General features: G+C 47.6%; 1 protein-coding gene across 5 annotated transcripts in view; it reads right to left on the minus strand.

Moving 5' to 3' along the window:
- Positions 1-10,146: 10,146 nt before the first annotated feature.
- USO1 (USO1 vesicle transport factor) overlaps positions 10,147-25,705 on the minus strand; it is a 94,840-nt gene continuing 79,281 nt past the window's right edge. For all 5 annotated transcript variants that reach the window (XM_090031919.1, XM_090031917.1, XM_090031918.1 and 2 more), the window contains 2 exons: positions 23,902-24,117; positions 10,147-11,159 (listed from right to left, as the gene is read on the minus strand). In XM_090031919.1, the coding sequence (XP_089888045.1) occupies positions 11,073-11,159; positions 23,902-24,117 (303 nt within the window). In that variant the 3' untranslated portion in view covers positions 10,147-11,072. The remainder of the gene's footprint in view (positions 11,160-23,901; positions 24,118-25,705) is intronic.

Consider the following 25,705-nt stretch of genomic DNA (forward strand, 5'->3'; position numbering starts at 1 on the left):
GGACCATGAAGGGAGTTGTCCGGCCTGCAGAGGGTCCCTTGGTTCCGCCTAGCCTAGGCACCATTTAATGGTGGTGTGTCCTACCACCCCCTGGGCAAGCAGAGGGGCTGGGGCAGCTTTTGTAACTGGACTGCCTTTCTAGGTGGCAGCAGCTCCTTCCAGCTGCTGCCACTGCTGGCCCCAGCCCTGTGGTACTGATGGGGACCTGTGTGCACAGTGCTGACCAGCCCTGCCCGTGCCTGCTCGGGACAGCTGCGGTGCCAGACGGAAGCTGTAGCTCAATTCGAGGGAAAAGCAGCCCCTTCCCCTCGCCGCTTCCAGGCCCTTCTTGCTACAGCTGCCTCAAGCCCAACAGCACTGGTAGCAGTGCAGAGCAGCCGCAGGGCAGCCCAGTGTAGGCTCAGGGCGACTGCAGCAGGAAGAGCCCAGCTGTGGCAGGGGAAGGAGGGGAAAAGGGGCTGTTGCTTTCCCCCTGTGCCAAGCAAAAGGTTCTGTCCAGCACCGCTGCTGCCACTGCTAAGGCTGGGCGGGTGAGTCTGGAGCAGGTGCAGGGTGGGGCGGGGCGGTGCTGGGCACGCAGATCCCTACCGGTACCAGGGAGCTAGGGTCCGCAGCACCGCCTGGGTTGCCTAGAAAGGCAGTCCAGCCGCAGAGTTGCTCCAGCCCTGCTGCATGCCCAGAGGGCAGCAGGATGTGCCACGAGCAGGCAGTGGAGAGGTGTGGGGCAGGCTGGGGTTGGGGCTGTGCTCATAGGTTCCGGTTGATCCACTCTGGCAGGGGTGAGTCTGAAACAGGTGGAGGGCAGGGCAGGGCAGGGGCTGCATGCAGTTGGCGGTGGTAGGGAGGTACCACAGGGCTTTATGGGGTGGAGGTGGGGGCTGACCAGCTCAAGGAGGCGCACGAGTGGTCCCATGCACACCCCACCATACCCACAAACCCTCCTCCACAAACCACACCCTCCTGCACATACAATCATACACCCCACGAATACCGCACCCACCCACACCTTCTCCCCCCACCACACACATGCACACTGCTGAGGGAGCCCCACTCACTGCTACATGCACACACCCCACTACACATACACCCACACCCCCTATACACACCCCACACACACCTGCACACACATACCCCCAGCCACCCTCCCCCTCCACCTCCCCACAAATACATCCACCCATGCATCCCCACAAATACCTCCCACAAACCTGTCATACCCACCCACTCACATCCACATATACCCCTACACACCACACACACACACACACACCCATACTCATCCACCCAGACACCTACCCATCCCACATATTCACCAGAGCGCCCCAAGGGATGACGAGGTTGAACGGTCACAAACTCCTGCAAGACCGTTTCAGGCTGGACATAAGGAAGAATTTCTTTACTGTCTGAGCCCCCAAGGTCTGGAACAGTCTGCCAGCGGAGGTGGTTCAAGCACCTACATTGAACACCTTCAAGAGTAAATTGGATGCTTATCTTGCTGGGATCCTATGACCCCAGCTGACTTCCTGCCCTTTGGGCAGGGGGCTGGACTCGATGATCTCCCGAAAATCTCATACCCACCCCTACATACCCCCCACAACCCTAACACCTCTCCACAATATGAGAGTAAGACTTCATTTTAAGCTATTATGCAATCACCTCTATATACATAGTGCAAACCCACACAAATCAGGACAAAATTATATTTTAAAAAATAAAATTAAAATGTTTTATTGTGGATGTTTGATTTTTAGTATATAATTTGTTTTTTTCCCCCCAATTCCAAGATGGCAAACCTCCTTCCCAAAAGAAGTACTTCCAGGGGCAAGGGGAGTGGACTTCTGGTGGCAAAGGTCAGAGGGTTAGGGGGCAGGACTTCTGTTCCCAAAATAGCAAACAGGGTGTGGGTCACCTGTCAAGGGGAAGAGCTTATTAGCCTCTTGTGGGCTCAGATCAAGTGTACTCCCCCCACCACTGCAGACTATTGTACAGGTTTGTGTGCATCTATCTTCTTTTTCTCTGTCGTGACTCTCCCTCCTCCCCTCCCCCCACTCCTCTCCACCCCTGTGCTTAGATGACTGACATTGTATTTTTGTAACCTAGTTGTGTTCCCCTCCTCACCCCAATATGTTAGTCCCTCACTTGGGCACTATTTCCCTTATGGCTTTGTCAGGTTTTTTTGGTTCATGACTCTTAACATTTTCTAATACAATTCAATCTGTTCTTATCAGTTTAATTGCTGGAAAGACAGAGAACTGCTTCTTTTACCCTGTGCTCAGCCTAGTATTGCAGTGCCTCCAGGATTGATGCCAACAAAGTCTGGCAAACTGTTGAAACAATAGCCTTAGAAAGAGAGCTGACTAGCAGCCCTCCTTTCTTCCTCCGGTGCAGCGTGGGCTCTTATCAGTCCTGACAGGTTAGGGAAGGTGGTGCTGCCTGTACATCCCGAAGAGCATGCCGGTTCTGCAGGTAACTGCACCGCTCAGGGGAGTAGCTGAGGGTTCAATGGTTTGCCCACCAGACCTGAAAACCCCAACTCAGGCCAGTAGCCAAAGACCAGGGTCCTTGTCCCCAGGTCAGAGTAGGTGAACGCGTGTGCTCAGAGGACAGAACACAGACAAACACCCCCAGGTCCTAATGATGCCCTGATCTACTTATAAGAATGCTCAAGGCATGCCAAGAGACCCCCAGCTAGAGTGGACCACTGCCCGAATGACCACTGACTCATGGAGAACCCTCCCAGGAGGGTGAACCAGCAACCCCCACGTGGGCAACAAACCCTGATGCACCCCCCCATGATGCCGGGACCCTGACAGGTGGCCGTGGACCACTGGAGGCAACAAGGCTCTCAGGATCCACAACCCTGGATGATGAGAGCTGCCTCCAGGCAAAGGACCCCGGACCCTCAGGACAACAACAGCAGAGTGCCCTGAGCAACAGCAGACCCTGGTGGTCCAGAGGGCAGCCCCCCTCCCTGCCCGCAAGGGCCTCCCCACCACCACAATCCACTGATGACAACCAGGCAAGTGCGTGGACATGGCAGCTCTCACTTTCCTCCCGTTTCTTCTAGTAAAGCTGCTCTGCCCAACCTGCCACCCGCCAAGGCAATACAGGTCGCAAAACGACCTGCAGAAACATCTAGGGTGCTTCCACCAGCTGCCTAGCTTTCTTCTGTGTCCTCTGCAGCACCGAGTTCAAGGCCCTGAAGCTCCTGAAGAACCACCAGAAGGAATGCCAGGGCCAAGTAGCCAGGAGGAGACCCAGCATGCTGGTGAGGTCTACCGCCCTGGCCTGATGGAATCAGGCCGTGGTGCGAAGGCCTGCTAAACTGGTCATCCCGCCAACAACCCCACTGGACCAGACACCCCAGGGACCCCTCGGCAGAAAGACCAATCCAGCGACACCACCAAACAGGCGTCTGCCAAGGGATCCCCAACCAGGCACAACACCCAAACCAGACAGCCCCCCTGCCAGATTCCTGGAGCCACTCAGTGCCCCCGAACTGCCAGGGATCCTGAAGCCGCCCAGAAAGCCCAAGCCGCCAGAAGCCCCCCATCTCCCAGATGGGCCAGGGTCTGCAGATGAAGAGCCTGCTCCTTTGTTGAGGATGTCCACCCCGTGGCAAACCCTTTGGCTGGAGGAGCTCTCTTGGGCCACCACCTTCAAGACCTCAGTGGCCCAGCTCACAAAGGAGCTCTCAGCAGCTGGCCACTCCAGCCAGCCCCAGGGGAATGACAATGGACCAGCAACACAACCAGACTGCAGACCGCAGCTGTGAAGACTACCCTGGTGCCAATGCTATGACCCAGCGGCAGCCTCCCAGATTCAGAAACTGTACCAAGCCAACCATTCCAAGGCAGTGAGAAAGATCCTGAAAGGTCCCTTGGTCTTTTTCCAAGTCCACTGGGAGACTGTTCACCTACTTCAGCAGGGTCTTGAACCCCCTGGTGCAAGCCACTGTCCCATGTCCTCCGACCGTTGAAGCTCTGAGCCCCATCGCACCCGCAGAGAGGTTTGAGGCCACCTTCATGCTGCAGGAGGTGGAAGCCTGCCTCAAAAGAACCAGGGACAGCGCTCCCAGCAAGGATGGCATTCTGGTACAGCCTTCTGAAGAAGCGTGACCTGGACTGCCTCATCCTCTCCTTCCTCTTCAACAGGTGCAGAGAGTTCTGGTGCACACCCAGCACCTGGAAGAGGATCATGGTGGTCCTCATTCATAAGAAGGGGACTTGACCAACTCAGGCAACTGCAGACCTGTGCTCCATCATAGCCAAGCTGTATGCCAGCTGCCTGGCAGCCCGTATTAGTGGCTGGGCAGTGACTGGTGGGGTCATCAGCTGGAACCAGAAGGGCTTCATGTCAACAGAAGGCTGCTATGAGCACAACTTCTCCCTCCAGATGGCCCTGGACAAAGCCTGGAAGACCAGGAAACAGTGCATGGTGGCATGGCTAAACATCTCCAATGCCTTCGACTCCATTCCCCACCACGTTCTTGTCACCCCGTGAGCTCAGCCTGCCAGATGGCATCATTGACTTGGTGCAGGAGCTCTACAGCAACTGCACAATAACCATCCAGTCCACTGAAGGAGAGACCAACAAGATCCTCATTCAATCAGGGGGTGAGACAGGGCTGCCCCCTCAGCCTATCATCTTCAACAAGGCCATGGAACAGCTCCTTCAAGCCATGGCGGGTGGTCCTGGAGGGCTCGACCTGTATGGCCAGAAGTTGAGCATCCCAGCCTATGCTGACAACCTCGTCCTCCTTGCCAGCAATGCTGCCCAGCTGCGGCAGATGCTGGATGTGACAGCTGAGGTGGCCAAGTGGATGGGCCTGCACTTCAATGTCGCCAAGTGTGCATCCCTGCACATCAATGGCAGGAAGAACAGCCACATCCTGGACTGTACCTTCATGGATCCAGGGCCAGGCAATGAGGCACCTGCGTGGCAGCAAAGCCTACTGCAACCTCAGGATGCTCACTGGCCACTGGGTCAAGCAGATGCTGGAGGAGACCATCAATAGGTTCGTGCAGGATGCCCACAAAGCTGGACTCATCTTTGCTGGCCCCCTGGCTGAAGACAGATGCAGTGAACATTTTCCTCCTCCCCCACATCCCCAAGACTCCCCTCAAGAAGATGGATACCAAGATCTGACAGCTGCTGAAGAAGCGGCTGCACCTGCCGCTGAAGGCCAGCAATGAGATCCTGCATGTCCCCTACTGGCAGGGAGGCACCAATGTCCCCCGCATGGGGGACTGCTCCTACATCATGGTGGTCACCCATGCCTACCACCTCTTGACCTGCCTGCACCTAATGGTAAATATTGCTGCCAGCACCATCAAGAAGACCACCCGCAAGAGGATCGTGAGGCAACCCACCAGATGTGACCTAGCCAGCTTCCTCAGCAGCTCATTGGAGGGAGTTCAGCAGAGATGGTGGGGACTTTGCCTTGCTGTGGAGCCAAGCCTGCAATGCCACACGCTGCCTCAGGCAGCACATCAACTGCACCTGGACCAAAGAGCGCCAGAAGCTGGGAGTCTCACTGCTGCCAGCCACACACACCGACCATGTCACCGTGATGCCCCACATGAAGACCTTCCTGGAACAGTTCCTGAAGGACACCATCCGTAACAAGTACGTGAGTGACCTGAGTGCCAAACCCAACCAGGGCAAGGTCTTCGATGTCACCTCGAAGTAGGACTTCAGCAACCACTTCATGCCCAGCAGGAGCTTCACAGAGAAGCATTTCCTCCAACACCCCAATTGCCTGCCTCTGAACGGGGCCATCTACTTTGGCCACCAGGACAAGTGCCGTTGGTGTGGCTACGAGGCAGAGACCCTCCCTTATGTGCTGTGCAGCTGCAGGCTGCACATCAGAGCCTGGTAGCTCTGCCACAATGCTGTCCAGGACCGCCTGGTGAAGGCCATCCCAGCCACAGCAGGGGACATCTCCACAAACTGTGCCATCCTAGGCAGTGAGAGCCAGATGCACCCCAACATACTCATCAACCATGAGGAGGCCAAGAAAATCATGACTGTGGACATCACTATCCCCTTTGAGAACTGGTGCCAAGCCTTCACTGACGCCCAGGCTTGCGAGCAGAAGCAAGCCCCACTGGCCAACATCCTGAGGTGCCGTGGCTATGACACGGCAGTCAACATGCTCATCACGGGAATGCTTGCAGCCTGGGACCCTAGCAATGGGAGTGTCCTGCGTGCCTGCTGCATCTCCTGCCACTACACCAAGCTGATGTGGCACCTCATGGTGTCTGACATCATCCACTGGGGTCCCATGACATCTACGTTGAGGTCATCACGGGCCAGCGCCAATACACCAACCCCACCAGACCGACCGCCACTGGACCGGACCAACAGGTACCTGGGATGGGCCCTGAGAGCTGCTCTTCAACCATGGACCACTCCAGTCCACCTGGAAAGGACCCCTGCAATAGGACTCTATGGACTGAGTAACTTCTTCAATCTACCCCCTCCACCACTGCGGACTGTTGTAACGGTTTGTTTGCATCTATCTTCTTTCTCTCTGTGTCATAACCCCTCCCCTCCCACTCCTCTTCCCTACCCCTGAGCTCAGTTGATTAACATTGTATTTTCTGTAACCTGGTTGCGCTCCCCTCCTCACCCCCATCCCTCTTATGTTAGTCCCTCGCTCAGGCACTCTATTTCCCTTATGGCTTTGTCACTTTTGTTTCATAACTCTTAATATGTTCTATTTGTTTTTTGGTTTGTTTTTTTTTCCAATTCCCAGATGGTAAACTCCCTTTCCAAAAGGGGTACTTATGGGGGGAAAGGGAGTGGACTTCTGGTGGCAAGGGTCAGGGGGTCAGTGGGGTGGGACTTCAGGTCCCAAGATGGAGACTGGGGGCCGGGCACCTTTCAAGGGACAGGGCTACCCTTGCAGCCCTCAACAGCTCTCCAAAACTCATTAAGTGGCCTGCCTGTGGAAATAATTGCCAGCCCCGATCTATACTCACATTAATAGACTTCATGCAAAGCTTTTCAGAGCCCTAGCGAGATAATCCTTGCCTCTTCCTGTTGGACAAGCATGCCACCAAATGAATCCACACCAGATCCCACTGTTTCTTTGCATGAAGACTTCCAAACTGGGGGAAAAGCAGCAGAGAAGAGGCATTCAAAGTGGATACACAGTCATAGAATCATACAAAATTAGGGCTGGAAAGAACCAGGAGGTTACCTAGTTCAACCCCCTGCTCAAAGCAGGAATATCACAACTAGATCTCAGCCAAGGTTTTGTCCGCCCAGGACTTAAAAATCTCTAAGGATGGAGAGTCTACAGCCTCTCTAGGTAACCTGTTTCACTGCCTTACTACCCTCCTGGTAAGAAAGTTTTTCCTGATATCTAATCTAAACTTCCCTTGGTGCAACTCGAGACCATTGCTGCTTGTTCTGTTATCTGCCACCACTGAGAACAGTCCAGCTCTATCCTCTTTTGAACACCCCTTCAGGTAATTGAAGGCTGCTATTAAATCCCCCCTCAGCCTTCCCTTCTCCACTCTAAATAAGCACAGTTCTCTCAGCCTCTCCTCAGAAGTCATATGCCCCAGGTCCCTACCATTGTTGTTGCTCTCTGAACTCTCTCCAATTCATCAAATCCTTTCTGTTAGCGGGGGGCCAAAACTGACACAGTACTCCAGATGTGGCCTCACAGGTGCTTAACAGAAGGGAATAATCACTTCCCTTGATCTGCTGGCAACGCTTCTACTAATGCAACCCAGTATGCCGTTAGCCTTCTTCACAATAAAGGCACACAGTTGGCTCATATGCAGTGTATTGTCCACTGTAACTGCCCTGGTCCTTTTCTGCAGAGCTGCTGCTTTGCCAAGTGATCCCCAGCCTATACTGGTGCATGGGATTTTTCAGTATTAAGTGCAGGACTTTGCCCTTGTTCTTACTGAACTTTATGAAAAAATGTTTGTCCAATCCTCCAACTCATCTAGGTCTATCCAAATCTTAGCCCTAACCTCCAGTATATTTACTACTTCCCCCCAGCTTGGTGTCATCTGAAAACTTGCTAAGGGTACACTCCATCCCATCTTCCAGGTCACTGATGAAGATGTTAAACAAAACTAGCCACAAGACTAACTCTTGGGGCACTATGCTTGATACTGGCTGCCAACTAGAGCAACAGACCTCGTGTTCCTTGACCACCAAAAGAACTGAAGGTTTTCTAACATTTATGTCAAATTTAAAGCCTTCTCTGTGATAATGGAGTTCTTGGTAAGTTTTGCACCTTCTTTTCTCAATCAAGTGTAAGCGCTTGCCAAAAAGAAAAGAACTTTTGTAAAAGTATTCAGCTTATTTTAAACCAAACAAGGATGGCAGGTATCTGTTTCCGGTTTTCTCTAGCATAGCTCTACATTTGAGGATATGAAACCATGTATTTCTAAGCAGTCTAATGAATCAGATACAATACACCTCTGGGCCACTGCAGCATAATTTACTTCCAACTCCTCATTTTCAACTACAAATGTGTCTTTCCTGAAGGTCATTTTCATATATTTCAAAAGATCATGTTACCTCTCTGGTATTGGCTTATCCCTCAGGCTACATTGCAACAGTCTACAACTGGCCAATCTGTCCAACAACCTGAGCTTGCCTACACAGATTTTTCAGTTATATTTGTATATTGCTTTAACTCTTCTCAGATGGACTAACATCAGAGTAAGAGTGGCTTTTCTTGGAAGTAAGTTACACTAGTGACCCAGAGGACCAAATATGGTCATCAAGGTGTGAGTTTTTTTGTCTGGTTTTGTTTTGTTTTTTGGCATAGAAAAAACCCACCTATTTGTGGGCAGATTTGGAAGAGTAGATATCTGGAGACAGCAGACTTACTCAGATCCACTATCAATTCAGGAGCTCTGCTGCCAGGAGCTCCTCACCTCATGGCTGCCAGGGCTAGACTGCCTGGCCAGATGAGGCCTTGGATTTATATAGGTCCAGCCAGGCCCTCTGCTGGTCAGGTGACTCTCCAATCAGTCCCCTTTGCCACCTATTAGGCTGCTTGCCCTCTTAAAGGGAAAGGTGCACAAGCCACCCTGTCACACATGCTTTACAAGGCATTTTTAATTTGATGTTGCACTCAAATCCTCTGACATAGCTAACAGCAGATTATTTATGATTAGTTTTTGCTGTTGCTCAAGTTTGCTTCTTTTTCTGATGTATTTTTATTCAATTTCATTCAAGCTGTCCCTGACCCTCATCCTTCCTTTGAATCCCAGCCTTTGATTTCTGCTTGGCACCAAACTATCATTACCTGGTAATTACCACAAACCTACCATTACATGCAAGGTCTCTCAGTGGCTTTATCCACATATGTTACACTGTGTATATTTAGAAGATGACTTCTTGCATACTTGTCTATCAACCAAAATCAAGCTTGGCCATTGTGCATCACTTAAATATGAATCAAGCTGACCAATCACAGCCCAAAGGGAAAATATTCCCCCAAAAATGGAAACAAGAGTTTACTAAACATTGTGGTGGAGTATTATATAGAATTTGTTTTACACTGTAGGCCCAGTGCATACCTAGCCTGTTGTTCGTAGCAGGCTTGTAGTTTCATATAAATCAAGAAAACCTTTCAGAGCTGCTCTCTTTTATCAATATAGCCCCAAATTCCTAAATTTGACTGCCATAGACTTGGATCCCTCTCTTCTTCCTCCATTGATTTCAGTCAATTTTATGCACAGGCTAACTGAAGAAACAGATCTTACTTTAACTCATTATAAGTTAGGAACATTTCAACTCAGCCTTTTCATCAGCTGTTACTCCTATGCTCACTATGTAATCAACAAATGAAAAAGAATATTTAAACTAATTTATCAAACAACCAGCCATTGAATTCACTAGCCGAAATCCTACCTGGCTGGTTTAAGACACATTGCCAGGGACTCCAAAAACACACTGGAGGAAATTCAGTAACACTTTCATTCTGTAAAGTCAAAAGAATGACAACTGAACCTCCCCTGCCCTCCATGGGCAAGTTGGTTTGATATGATCTGAGTCCAGTACCATTTGATAGCATCCTCTTAATTTAACCAGTTTTGATGTTTAAGTAGCTCTGATTCAAATATAAATGAGTAATTAAATACACTTAACTGAAACTGGACAACAAAATTAAATGAACATCATAACTATTTTTATTACCAAAACATGAATTGATGCATTAAGTGTAATCATTTTGATTTTTTTTAAAATCTAATCTTTTATCTCTGTTCGGCAAACGAGCCAATAAATTATATAAATCATAGATGTGTTTTCTTCTGACTCAAATATTCAGATTTGTTTTTATATGATGACCTGGTAGTACATTAAATCTCTTATGCTTTAAAAAGAGAAAACCAAAAAACAAAGCAAAGACGTTCAGCTTAAAAATGCTACCACACTGTTGCAGATTTCCATGAAACCTCCTCTATGCTGTCAGCTTAATGCTGCAATTTCCTTGAGTTTCTTCAATGAGGTACAGAATGCAGCTATTTCAGGTGTCAAGGCACTCTACACTGTACGCTTCCATTCATTTTTAAAGTCAGTTCAACAGGTAGCCAATGGTGTGTACAATACCAGATGCACCCACCCTGCCCCTTCAACATAGCCATTTAACTTAACAAAAGCCATGAGTTATGATGATGAGCTCCCTGCTGAATGCAGAAGCAATGATTCCATCCACCAAATGTTAAACCAAATACATATGTATTTAATTACGTTGAGTTCCAAAAGAAAGTAAAATGTAGACAAATGCACAGAACTTCTGTAAATGACAATGAACTAAGGCAGTAGCATTGTTACCCCCGTGCTTTAAACAGCGTCTAAAGCAGCTTCTAAATTCTTTCAATTTGGGATGCTTATGTATAATTTTAAGTGATGTTAAATTTCAGCTATAATGAAGATTTCCCACGCTTTACTTCAGTATCTTGGAACTAGTCCTGTAGTTATTTTCCCACCTGCTTTCTTAAATAACGTAGCTGTTGTTTGTAAGCCAACAGCATTAGTTTATTTTCATATTAATGCAATCTCTAGTTTTCTGATGGTGAAATACTAAAGCACTATTCATCTTGCTCTTCCTCTTCTCCATCCTCATCTTCATCTTCATCACCTTGGTCTCCAGATTCAATATCATCCTCATCTTCAACCTGAAAAAATTATAATATAAAAAAAAAAAAGACTTAAAGAAGCAGTGTACTTTAATACATTGTCTTCAACTGAGAGAGAAAAAACAGCAACAAAAAACAAAGCCAATCTAAAATTTCTGCTCAAATTATATTTAACTAAGCATCAGGCATCACAGAACGTGATAGTGTTTCTCGAATCAATGTTGAGAAGACCTATCTTCCGGGTTTTATTTTTAACTTTTACTTATTTAGATTTTGGGAATGAGAAGACTGGTCCAAGGTAACAGCAGAGAATCTGGTAAGACTTCTTAGCACAGACACTTCTGCTCTGTGCCTTTAAACAAGTCACTTCATTTGTGCCTCAATTTCTTCCTTCAGTAAAGTTAAATAATGTTCATCTACCTCACAGAACTCTGTGAAACCTAACATGTGAAAAACGTTTTGAAATGCACCACTGAAGATCCCAATCTGGCCGCCAAGACATCTTTGCACCAGTACTTCCATGGTTCTTAGCCCTTGGTCTGCTTACAGAGATCCTAATCTGCAGTTCCAGATCCCTCAAAACACCACCTAACTAATTTATCTACTACATGGTTGTAACTTAGCCTAAAAGAATTGTTTTGACTCCCGCTTGGATGCTTACTGCATGTGCAGGGGAAGTGCTGGTATGCCTGCTAGGTATACAGGTAGTGTCCAGGCCTCATTACTATCCTAATTCATTTATGTTTACAGCTAGCTGTTTAGGGTTATACACCACAACAAATGAACAGACAAACTCAGCCGAACCAGTAGTACCATATTTATTTAAATAAGGTGACCCTGATTATAAGACAACCCCCCAAGAATTAGATTCTATATATGGAAAATTTGTACTTTCGCTATCATTTTTCAGGTATAAGATCTAATTATTGGAGATTTGCCTTGATTTTTTTCCCCTTCTACTGTTACAGCAGGGTAAAATAAACCTAGTGGATCAAATGGCCTCCCTTACCTTCTGTCCCACCACCTTCTTCCCCTGCAGCCCCTTCATCCTCCCCACCCTCACCCCAACATACTCTCAGACCCTGTTCTCCCTCCTGAGCACATGGAAGGACAGGGCAAATTTGCAAATACTGATGGTTGAATTGACATTTTTATCTCCCCCACCCCCCATGCACTTTTGATACTGATACAAATTTTAGCACAGCTATTCCACAAACTTACTTTTAAGCAGCATTTTTGTACTTACTTATAAAACATACACTTGATCTGAGCCCACAAGAGGCCGAGAAGCGACTACACACAATCAAAGCCAAAAGGCTCATGATTTACTACAAAGCTCATTGGGCTGGGCCCCAGGAGCACTCAGTATGTGTATGTAGTCCATATACACCCCCCACCCCCCAGCTTCATGTGCTAATTAGCAACTCCCACCCCCCCCACAACTCATGACTTAGAGCTGAGTGTTCCTTGTCATGGGTCTGAGGATCCTCTGAAAAAAATTATATGCAGTAGTTCAGGAAAACTTGGTCTGGTTCCATCTGGGCTGGATTGCACTAATCATATAACAGGCTCAGAGAGGGTGTGACAGCAGGATTCTGGGTGAACTGTTTGGGGGCCCATTGGTGATGTCTGACAGACATTTCAGGCTGGTGAAGAAACAGGAATCACTGGAACTGGGAAAGGTGCAACTTAGCTGTGAGTGTGAAGAGGTCTAAATGCATTCAGTGTAGTAGCTCACCATGAGTTAAAGTCTGCGCTGAAGGGGGCTGCACACAATGGGTACTACCATATATATTATTTAGATGGGCTCCACTGTCTTATCCCTGTGCTAGGTCACTACCATCTGGCACGATAACTACCATGACCACAAATGTGGTTTTCCTACTGGCTGGGGAAAACCATGGATGTAGCAAGAGGTAGAATCATGACAGAGATAATGCATAGTTAGCTTCCCACTTTCACTTCCAGTGGGAAGATCTCAGCTACACACTGACTTTGTGGAAGTAGGAAACTCCTCCCTAGCTTGCTCCCATGACCGTACAGCCGAGGGCAAGCGAAACTTGAGGACATCCGAACCCCAAGCCTCTGGGCTTGGGCCTGCACACAGGATGCCCAAAGGATTTGGAAGCATCTGAAGCTCCAGGCAGGGATGGAGGATGCTTGCTGGTAGTAAGGGCACATATGGTTCTCAAATGACTTACATGGATTTGGAATTGATTTGGCTGATTTGACTTGGGATGCAAAAATTTTTCCTTAAAAAGGTGGGAGTACTACTAGCATTTTGGGCCCAGGGAAGGGTGTCAGAGCTTGCTCTGGCCTCTTCAAGTGCCGGCCTAGTGTTGCAGTAACTTAAAGCCTACTGCTCACTCTCCCCTATGGGGAGAGCAAGTGCTGGGGTGTTTTTGGTTTTTTGTTTTGGGGTTTGGGGGGAGGGGAAGGGGTTGTGTGTGGCCCTTCAGAAGTTCCTATTGCCCATTATGGGCCATGTGTTTTATAATCATGCTCAGTGATGGCTACATTTTAATCAACTTCATTGTTAGTTTCTATTACTCAGCACATGCTGCTTTTGGATGGCAGTTTAACAACAGAAATGTATTTAATATTGTTTCCTCGTATGCAATTATAAAATGAAGAGATTCTCTTTCCCCCCTTGCTGACTGGGGGGGGGGGGTTGGCAGGTGGGCCACAGGGAGAAACTCGTCTTATATTGTAGCATGAACAATGTGGTTGAAGTAACAATATTTGAATAAATGTGGTACTTCGCTATTTTTCACAGGTGTTCCTGCAACACATTAAACTCTCAATGCAGTCGCCCCACTGCCTCCCATTTGTTTTTTCCTTGTTGACCCCTGCCAACTATTGCTATCAGCTCATCAGTGATGATCGGTTGAGTTATAAGCATGACCACAAAGTCATGCACCAGGTTAACCGGGAGAGAGTCATAAGCATTCAGAAAACATGGTGACCAACTCCATCCATTTGGTGGCACACTACCATGGACACCCAGCAAAGTCTACTTTAGTTTCCTAGCTTGCTGCCTTCTGCACAATATAGCTGCACAACTAGTCTGCCTCTTTACTAGACAGTATCCCCTCTTTTCTCCGCGGGAAGCCTAAGGTAGACAGGGCAAAAAAGATAAAATCTGTATGCCCTGACAGGCAGTTGCTCAGACACCCAGGCATTTCTGGCCACCACATGCAAACAGGATGATGGTGGAGACAGAAGAGCCCAAGTACACTTAACTTAGAATATTTTCATATTGCCCTGGCAACATGAAGCTGCAACAACTTATGCACTGGAAGTTAACAGGCCAGATCGTAAAAAGGTGATTTTCCAGGTGGTATTAACTTTTCATTTCAGGAAACAGTGAAAGTAAACAATAGCAATGACAGCAACTCCCTTCTACATAGTACCAGCAGCAGTAGCATACATAGGATAAGCTGCAATACATGAGATTACAGTCTTCATCAATCATGTCAAGTAGGTGTTTTCCAGCCTCTTAAGGAGATCCAGGATATGGGTGGTAAAATATGGCCACTGGCCAGTATTACTGAAGCCTGAGTGATGCGCTTGTCATGTAACACGTTTGCTGGCCACAGTACTCTTGAAACACCCCGTGACAGGTACAGACTGGGGACCTAGTATAAACCTAAGTTAGGAATAATATGTGCTTCAGCTTGTATAAACAGAAGTGCTCAACATAAAAATCAATATGCAGTAGCATGGGAAAGCAGAAAACAATCTGCTAGTCAAGGCCAGCAGTAACTCAAGCAGGTTCACATGATTCCTTTATGGAAAACACTAATAGATGTTAAAGGCAACCACTGTAGCACCTGGATTTTGTGTCTTTGGATAAAGAAAATAGAAAGAATTATATACAAGTGTTCCACGTTTTCCGTTATTTAAAAAATCTGGGAATTTTGAGGGTTTATCTTTGAAAACTGGGATGAAATTGGGATGAAAGGACTTGGGGGAGGGGAAGGGGAAATAGGTTTAAAATTGGGGAAAAGAAAAAAAAATAAAAAGGGGGGGGGAAAATCAGCGGTGAGGAAGAGGGAGTAAGGCTGGCACGGGGTGGGGGGGGCACATTGCAGCCCATTGGCCACTCCCAGGGCTGCAGCACGGAGTAAAGCGAGGGGAGTCAGCGCGTGCAGGGCAGGGGGGCACAGCTCTTGCTGCTACATGCCCCCTGGGAGGGCTGTGGGGCTGCCCCCAGAGTCATGCCCCGCACCTACTTACAGTTCCTTCTGCAGCTGGCATCGGCTGTTTCCGGAGCCGCTACAGCAGGGGCTGGGGTGAGTGGGACCAAGTGGAGCCCTGTGGGGCACAGGGCACTGTGCAGCTTCTCCACACTCACCCCAGCCCCTGCTGCAGCAGTCCCAGGAGCAACCAACACCAGCTGCCTGCAGCTGCTGGGCTGCGCTGTGCCCTCAACACCCCTCCCCCCCCAAGCCTCCATTTGTCCCTACTCCCCTCGGTCCCTGGGCTGTGCCATGCCATGGTGCAGGCAGGTGGTATCAGTTGCTCCTGGGGCTGCTGCAGCAGGGGCTGGGGTGAGTGAGGACATGCTGTGCTGTGTCCCGTGCCCCCTGAGGTTCCACTTGTTCTCACTCATCCCAGCCCCTGCTGCAGCAGCCCTGGGAACAGCCAATAGATGCAGTGCCTGCTGCAGGGAGCAGGGCCAGGCTCTCCCACCTGCTGTCCCTGCCACCCGTAGCACGGCTTGCAGCTCCCAGCACCTGGGGCAGGGCTGCAGTCAGAGCCACTGGGGTGCAACTGGGACCTGCCCACCCTGGGAGCAATTCCCGCAGCCCCTCCTAGGGTCAGAGCCAGGAGCCCCGCCCCCTCCAGCAGTGGCTCCAGCCACCCCGGCCCCCATGCAGCCACTGCCACCCCGCCCCCAAATCCAGTTTGAAACCTGGGAACTAAAACCCAGGTGTAAAATCAGTAAAAACTTACTTTAATTAAAAAAATCCAGTAAATCAGAAAAAAAATATAAATAAGTCAATTGGAAAAAAACTGAAAATGTGGAAAATCCTATTAAATGATAGTGTATTCTTGCTAAATATGGGAAAGTGGAAATATATAATCACTTGCTGCCAGTCTTGGACATCTTCAAAGGGCCTACACCAAGCTACAGATGTGTGGCTCAAGCAGACGACACTAAAAACCTGTTTGAGTATAGAGTCCCTTTCCAGACTGAAAAAAGCCCTGGAAATTAACAAATTGTGCTAAACCAGATTAAACTGTAGAGAGCAAAAAGCCTGAAAAAAGAGGCTTTAAAAAGAGATAATCCAAATATACTGTATTAAAACTTTAGTTTGAAAATGTTAATGTAGTGATTGATGTAACCAAATACATTGAATATAAATTTTGCTATAATGGCTATATTTGTGCTAAGTTTCTTAAGGAAGTCATACCAACAAACCAGCCTTGTCAGTGAAGGCCATAAACCAAGATGAAAAGAACAACAGAATGGTAGCAAGGACCATTCCATGATAGCGAGGGAAGGAGACAAGAAATCCTCTCTTCCAGAACTGTAACTTTTACAGGGACATAAAGACCGAGTAATTGACACCTCACCATCATAAGAAGTTTCTGTGACAAATACATTTGAATAAAACCAAATCAGAGAATCTTTATTAATATATTACAACAAGCCATCCATAAATAATAGAAAGTGTCAACTACAGAGAAAATTGAAAAAAAAAATCCATAAATTCAGGAAAACCTAATGCCAAACTGCATATCACTTTCTTCTTGAGGCTCCCCAGCAGGTATACATAATCTGCATTATGCTATTGTAGGTAGCTAGACAGGCAACAGAATAAGTATTTATTCTTCTGCTTCTGGAGTGTGACAATAAGAATCAGGCTGCATCTCTGTCTCTTGCCTCTTTTCTGACTGGGTGGTGATAATTAAGAGCATTATAACTGTACTGTATAATTTTGTTTAAATAGAAAAGCATTAAGGGAACTGTAGCTGTACCCTAGTTCTGCATCTAAGCCTGCAGAAGAGGTCCTGATCATAGACAGGCTTTCATCTTTCCCAAATTTGATCCCAAGTTTTTTGCTATACATACACAGACTCTTTCCCATGCATAGTGAATTTATGCTGTGTGGCCCCACTGGAACCAAAAGGGCCAGCTCTAGGTAGCCGAAGGTACTTATGGCATTGATAGCTGCTAATTTGACCTCCTGGAGTGCAACAGTGTAGGGTAGAGGTACATAACTTTTTCCAGCTGTGGGCTAGAATGAACCACCCTGGGTCAGACATGGGCAAACAGATGGATGTTTGCCCCTGTGGTGGCCTGGGAAATGCACCAGCAGCTGAAGCCCCGCAACCTTGCTGGGGTTCTTGTTGTGAAGAAGGCTAACAGCATACTGGGCTGCATTAGTAGGAACACTGTCAGCAGATCGAGGAAAGTGATTCTTCCCCTCTATTCAGTACTGGTATGGCCACATCTGGTACTGTGTCCAGTTTTGGGACCCCCACTACAGAAATGTGGACAAATTGGAGAGTCCAGCAGAGGACAACAAAAACGGTTAAGGGGCTGCGACACATGACTGATGATGAGAGGCTGAGGGAACTGGGATTATTTAGTCTAGATATGAGGGGGCTATGGTGGGGATTTAACAGCAGCCTTCAACTACCTGAAGAATGGTCCTAAAGAGGATGGATCTAAACTGTTCTCAGTGGTGGCAGAAGACAAATGAGGAGCAATGGTCTCAAGTTGCAACAAGGAACGTTTACATTAGGTAACAGAAAAAACTCTTTCACCAGGAGGGTCATAATAAAGTCCTAGAACATACTACTCAGGGAGGTGGTGGAATCATCATCCTTGGAGGTTTTTAAGAACCGGTTAGACAAAGCCTTGGCTGGGATGATCTAGTTGGGGCTGATTCTGGTTTGGGCAAGGAGCTGGACTAGATGACCTCCTGAGGTCCCTTCCAACCCTAATTTTCTATGATCTTATGATTTACGAGCTGGATGAAATGCTTCCAGCCTGTAGGTTGCCAACCTGTGGCCTACAAAAATCAAGGTGGTCTGGAGTGTCAATGACCATGAAGCCCTGATACCTCACCTCTCAGTACATCACATGAGGACTCCTCTATCCACAAGAGCTGGTACCGTCTTCGCATGGCAGATGATGTCCTGGGTACAGTGCTCATATCAGTATAGCAGATAACCCTGGTCAGGAATTCCTCAACTGTCTCCAGAGGTTTTGTAGCATGCTCTGATCCCCAATATGGACAATGGAATAGTACCTCCTACCTGGACTTAATATGGTATGGCTCCTTGCCCTGGCATCAAGGCACATTCCCCAGTGCAGCCGGCACAACAGGAGTGGCAGTAGCCTCATCCCTGCTAGCCAAAGATGATCTATCCCATAGTACTGCCACTCAACCCACATTGTTCCAACTGGTCCAGACAATCCCTCAGTCAAATGCAAACATGTTGCTGTCACTAACGCAATGTCATCAGCTATTCATTGAAGTAAAGCACAAGAAGCAATATGTAGCTTCTTCTGGTGTTCACCATCACATCTTGCAATGTATTCAGATGTTCTCACGGCAAAGCTCAAGACCAGACAACTCCCTACACACATTCCTCCATATGGCCTTGATGGCCTGCCACCTGGCCACCTTTTGCGTGATGAAAACCCCAATATAGGCTTTTACATCCTGTCTGACACTCCCTGCTGTCAGAACTCTGGCCTGGCACAGGCCTTGCCATCTTCTGGGCACAGGTCTTCATTTATCAATCATTCCCCTTGTTCAATGAAAATGTGTAAAACTATTTCTTTTGTTTTACAGAGAGGCACATGACTGGTGCAAGTATTACAAAGACCAGATGTTTTTCACTGTGCTCAGACCAGTAATTAGGTTTTGCAACTAGTGACATATGCTCTTCTGGAAAGAGAAAAGGAGTGGCTTGTGAAGGGAACCAGAAGAGGAGCGAGTTGGGGGTAGGCTTTAGAACAGAGCAGAATGCAAAGGGCATGGCCACTTATATTTGGAAGTGAATTCTTGCTTTTTGCCAACATGAAGTTTAAATCTATTGCCTTGCTCTCATCCACATGCGTTATGGGAAAGTCCTTGTCATCTCGAAAAGTGTCTGCACATACAAGACAAACAGGAAGATCTTGTCATCTTCATCCTTTCTGGACTAAGATAGATCTCAGTGGGGTTGAACCATGTAACACCTTGCAGCTGACAGATTTCATAGACATTTGGGTTGGAAGGGACCTGGAGGATCACTGAGTCCAGCCCCCTACCCCAGGGGCAGGAAGTCAGCAGGGATCATAGGATTCCAGCAATATAAGCATCCAAATGTGTCTTGAAGATGTTCAAAATGGGTGCTTGAACCGCCTCCGGCAGCAGTCTAGTCCAAACCTTGGGGGCTCAGACAGTGAAGAAGTTCTTTCTTATGCCCAGCCTGAATCGGTTGCGGCAGAGAGTTTGCGACCGTTCGATTGTCGTCCCTTGGGGCACTCTGGTGAACAGACATTCCCCCAGATCCTGATGAGCACCCCTGATAAATTTATAGGTGGCCATCAGATCCCCCTTGAGTCTGTGCTTTTCCAGGCTAAAGAGCCCCATTGCTCTCAGCCTCTCATCATAAGGTCTGTTTTCCTGACCTCTGATCATGCGCGTGTGGCTTTCCTCTGCACCCTCTGAAGCTTCTCACATCCTTTTTGAATTGCGGAGCCCAAAACTGGACGCAGTACTCAAGCTGCGGCCTCATCAAGGTCGAGTACAACAGGAGAATGACGTCCCAGGATTTACTTGAAAAGCATCTATGGATGCAAGCCAGCGTTTTGCTTGCTTTACTAGCTGCGGCATCACACTGAAGGCTCATGTTCATCTTGTGGTCAATCATGACCCGAGCCCCTTTCATCTGTACTGCTAACCAGCGTAGCACTGCCAAGCCTATAAGCACAGTGCAGGTTTTTCCTCCCAAGGTGGAGAACCTGGCATTTTTCAGCGTTGAACAGCATCAGGTTCTCATCCACCCATTTCATGAGCCTGTCAAGTTCTGCCTGGATCGCCCTCCTGTCCTCAAGACAGATGACCCAGAGTTTGGTGTCATCGGCAAACTTGGCCAGTCCGCTTCTGACACCAATGTCCACATCATTGATGAAGATGTTAAACAGTATAGGCCCTAGGACAGAGGCTTGAGGGACCCCAATGGTCACAGTGCACCAAGACAATTGGCTCCCGTCGATTACTACCCTCTGGGTCCTACTGCGGAGCCAATTCCCCAGCCAGCAGATCGTGGTGAGGTCGAGGCCGTGGTTAGCCAGTTTAGTCAATAGGTGATTGTGGGATACCAGATCAAAGGCTTTTTTTAAATCAAGATATACAATGTCAATTTCTTCCCCCTTGTCCAGGTGATAAGTCACCTGGTCATATAAGGAGATGAGATTGATCAGGCAAGACCTACCTGCAACAAACCCATGCTGGGTATCCCTCAGGATATTGTTAAGAATGGCCTCTTTGATAATCTTTTCCACAACCTTCCCCAGGATAGAGGTCAGGCTGATGGGCCTGTAGTTACCCAGATTTACTTTCCTCCCTTTCTTGAAGATCGGCACCACATTGGGCCTCTTCCAATCATCAGGCGCTTCACCAGAGCGCCAAGAGCTCTCGAAGATCAGTGCCAGGGGCTGAGCTATGATGCTCGCCAGCTCCCTGAGTACCCTTGGGTGTAACCCATCAGGGCCGGCTGACTTGAAAGTATCCAGCCTGTCAAGGTGTTCCTTCACGAGGTCAGCTTCAATGGAGGGCAGGGAATCTCCCTCGCCCAGGCCTCCCTGACCCATAGGGGGCAGGGCCATCCCATAGGACTGGTGAAAAATTGACGCAAAGTACCCATCTAGGTTAACCAAGAAGGCAACAGCTTGCAACAGGGTCCCAAAAAACATTATTAGCCAATTCTTCCTCCTCTTTGCCCACCATGAACTGTCCCTCCACTTTTTCTTAATGGACTCAACATCCATGCAATACCCATTCAAGATCTGCAGGACTGCCCCAAGGTAGTTCTGCTCTAGTGAAGATCCTTACAGATAGGGTTACCATATTTCAAGTTTCAAAAAAAGAGTCCCCTGTGGGGAGGGAGGGAAGGGAAGGGGAGGAGAAGGGGAAGGGGTATATGATTGTGGACACACACAATGATATGCCCATGTCCTGCCCCTGCCCCTCACTCCCATACCATTGCCCACCCAGCCCTGCTGCTGCCCCTCACTTCTGATCCACAATACTTCACCCCCCCAGACCATGCTGGTGCTCTTCACTCCCAACCTGCAGCCCCCCCATCCCTGCTGATATCCCTCACTCCTGGACCCCTAGCCTCCTGCCCCCCCAGCCCTGCTGGTGCCCCTCACTCCCAACTTGTAGCCCCCTGCCCACCCCCAGCCCTGCTGCCCATGAAGCTCACACACACTAAGTTTCGATCTGTATCTTACCTGGCTGCAGTTTCCAGGGCCCACGCGCAGAGCGCATGAAGCCCCGGCCTTCAGTAATCATCCCCTGCTGCCCCCAGCCCCAAGCAGCTCCTTGCTCAGGCAAGCTAGAAGCACTGGCAAAAATCAGAGGTAGAGCAAAATTCTGGACATTTGTTTGTATTTCAAAAACCTGCCCAGATGGAGGACAGAGGACCAAAAAAGGACATGTTCAAGAAAATCCAGAAGTATGGTTACCCTCTGTACAGAACACCACCCTGACAAAGTGCTCTGTCATGAACTCACTGAGAGCCTGCACCTCCTGAGGGGAGAAGCTTGGGCTCCTCCAATGGCACAAGACTGTTGGGCTTGCTACATGGGGCCCAAGTTGGCTGGCTCCATGATTAACTGAAGGGGTACTTATGACAGGCTGCCAGAGCACAACTCTAGAAGACCATTTTATGTATTTTCCTAGTAAGATAACCAGGTGCAGCAGGCCATCATCTTCCTATGGTGACATGCCAACCAGTTGCAAGCAGTGCAGGACAGATTAGGAACTGTCCCTGATACACATGCAAGTTGCTGTATCTGAACACTGCCACGGGCAGAGGCAGAGACTAACACAATTCAATGTGGAGCTGCCTAGTAACCCAAGGTTGGTCAGATACCTAGAATGGAAGTTGGCTTGCATTTCAAAAAGGAAACGTGCCAGTCCATTTGCCTGTATTTCTCTCTCTCCCTCTCCTTTGCATTTGTGCACTAATTAATATATGCTCTAGTGAACACACCAAAGATTTGCCATGCCAAACAGGGCATCTTTGAGGTTCTAGCATGATACTGAGAAGCACTTCTGGCTGTACTTCCCCGATCATAATCCTCTTGCTTACTAAGACTATGATGAAAAAAAAAAGAAGCATTCAAGCATGTCACCTAGTGTTGCTGCTTCTCTCTCCCCCACCCTTTGCCTGCACCTGCCAGAGCACAAAGTTCCACCCTCTCTGCTGTGAGAGAAGTCCTGTGCGCCAGCTCTGAGTCCAGACCAAATCTTAACTTATCATTCAAGGTATGCTGAGTCTGTGTGTCTGGAGTCCAGTACCAAAAGCTGTGTAGTCACCTTGCCTGCAGAGTTGCTAGTAGAAAGAGTGCTAGGAACTCTTTCTGAAGGTGCTGGGATGCAACTCTGCATTCTTGGTCATCACCTCCATATCTGCAGTTATTCTCCTAGTACTTTCAGCAGAAGCAGCTCCTTGCATTGTCTGACAATGCTGCTTGTGAGCAAGCCCTCTGTATTCTAAATGGAAAGGAGGTGGGGGATTCTCCACTGGCTAATATCAAAGATGCATCTGCAGGCTGCAGGAAGTGAGAGCCAGTTTTTTTGACTGTTTTTTCTCCTTGCTCTTTGGACTACCATCAAGCAGCCCACAGTTGAACTGTGGGAATGAAGAAGCTGGACACATATTAGCATTGCACTCCTGAGATCTGACACAACACTATCAGTCATGGCCACTGAGTCCATTGATGTACAAAAGCAGATTAGGAACCGTCTCAAATCACTTTGGGCCATACTTGCTTAGTGGCTGGGAGGACCATAAGCTTCCTAAGGTGCTGGTATATCCATTTTTGGCAGAAACAGGTTTTTGGGGTACGTTTTTAACTGTCTAGAACTTTACAAACATGGCTTATGTGCCCCAATGAGGTAGCATATGCCATAAAAGCCTGAACTTGTATTAAGATGTAAAAGAGTTTAAAAATTGCCTGTTAAACTTTCTTATTGAAGGAGTGATACAGTTGCATGCTAAATGTAGCACAATAGGTATTTTTATACACCTTCAAGTCATGGTCCCTGTTACAGGTCATTATGAAGCTTGTCAGAAGGCAGGAAACCTAAGAGATACACCTCCCAAGAACTGCACTGGCTGGATGACTGCCTCCATTTCACTGAAAGCCAAGTTTGACCCAGGACACAATGCAGTGCCCATAGCATGTACACATGCCTAACCCAGTTTTCTGTTTAAAAAAAACAAAACACAAAGAAGAGGGAAGATGTGGCTCGTTGCATGACCCAATGGACAGACGTCCACATTGTGCTGTGGTAATCTCAAGAAACACTGTAAAGCTGTGCACCTGTTTTACAGATGGCAGCTGCCTTTCCTCAGGTGACAGAGGACAAGTGCTGCTGACTCTTCTGGTTGCTTCTGCAGCCAGCAGTTTATCAAGAGGTAAGGTAAGGTAAGGTAAGGTTTATCAATTGCTACTTTGCTGCTAGGGTAATTGGAGTTATTACATGCTGAATTATATGCCCATACAAAGACTTACTTTACTGAACACTTATCTTACCGGTTCACCAAGTTCCTTGAGCGTACTCTTTAGTTTAACTATTTTCTGATCCTGATCAGCCAGAAGCACCAAGAGATCATCCTGTTCTTTCTTTGATTCTGCCACTTCTTGCTGTAGCTTGCTTTTTTCATCTTGTAAAATGGCAACTGTACTGTTGGATGAATCCAGCTGCTGTTTCAGGGCTGCTTTTTCTTCAGAGAGAGCTTTAACTTCATTCTGGCAGTAATCACAAAAACAGCTAAGTCACTAACATGCAAACCACAGATCATTCTAAATGCAGACTGGTTTGATCAACAGAAAACACTGTTTGTGCCTAGGAACTCTATATAGCTGCCACTATACCCTGCTCAAAGTCTAGCTTCAAGTTTGCTGTCAAGGGTCACTATTCCCCTCCAGTCACAGCTCCTCAAGGGAAAAATCATATACAGGTAGAGCCCAGCCAGAGCAGAAAAACAGGGGATTCTACTCCATGACAGGTGAAGGCAAAAGGCTTAACATCTGAGGAGGGTGCTCTTTGCAGACCAGAGAGAGGGCTCAAAGATGTAGCTTGCTAACACAAGGACATCCTGCAGACTAACACAAGGACATCCTGGCCCGAATCCAAGCAGAAAATCCTCACAGGATTGCCACTGCAGCAACTAGCCCTGCTATTCAAAACATGTAAAAACTTAATCTGAAGAATGCTTCCAAGCTAGGTTTGGGCCTCTCTTGTTTTATGGTCTTTAAGGAAGGCTTGGAAGATTCACCCCTCCCCAACAGACAGCCACTCTTCACTGCTACAGGAAAACAAGGAATGCAAATTCTGATCTATTCTGATTTTTCTGGACGCCTCAGGATAAACATTTTGAAGTAGTGTTTTGTTAATACTCTAACATTAGAGTTATAATGCCCTTCATGAAGGCTTTCTGTATCCGAAATGTCACCAAAATTAAATATGTTCAGAAAAATAAGAGTTAAACGGAAACTGGAAATCCAAAATCTTTCCAACCTAACATTTCTAAAGTTAAAAAATAAAGCTCTCTCAATGTATTCCAGGGAAGTCAAGTATCCCCAAAATCATTCCTCAATTTGGCAGATCATCTTTAAGACTGCAGTACTTCACATAAGTAATCAAACTGAATACTCTGTTATTGAAGGTATGGACACAAACAACACTTAGACCAATTTAAATGACATTGAAACCTGAAGCAGACAGACACACAAGCCTGTGAAACCAGTTTAAAACTGTCTGGAAAGCTAAAAACACATCAGACACCCCACCCCCACTTCCTAGGCAAAGACTTTTTATTCTGGGATCCTTACAGTTATATAGGGCCATTTTCCTCACTAAGTACCTGTGAAGTACTGGGATAACCCTTTTCCCCCAGGACAATATGGCTACTGATCTGCCATTCAAGCTGTGTGTAAATGACTGTCCCAGATCTATTCTGATGCAAGTCAAAGCCCAGGACAATCAGACCCAAGATAAACCTGACTTCTTTTTAGCCAAACAGTGCAAAAGTATATTTACATAAATAAAATAAAATATAAAATAAAGTAAAATAAAAAAAAAAAATCAAGTACCCTTTTGAATCAGTTCATTGTGACCTCACACCCTCAGCCCACAAGAACCCAAAAGCATGGGGCCAAGCATTTGTGTTCCCACCCCAACTCTGCTCCCCCAAAGTCAATTGCAGGCTACTGAAATGTACTGAACTCGGGAGAGAAGGACAAACAAAAGCATGGAAATGACCCCAGCTACAGGCCACCCACCCCGGGACACCACAAGCACTCCCTCCCTCCTACTTGCCTACTGAGGCACACA

Source organism: Crocodylus siamensis, chromosome 2, assembly GCF_052110815.1.
Source record: "Crocodylus siamensis isolate JL-2025a chromosome 2, ASM5211081v1, whole genome shotgun sequence".
Classification (NCBI taxonomy): domain Eukaryota; kingdom Metazoa; phylum Chordata; order Crocodylia; family Crocodylidae; genus Crocodylus; species Crocodylus siamensis.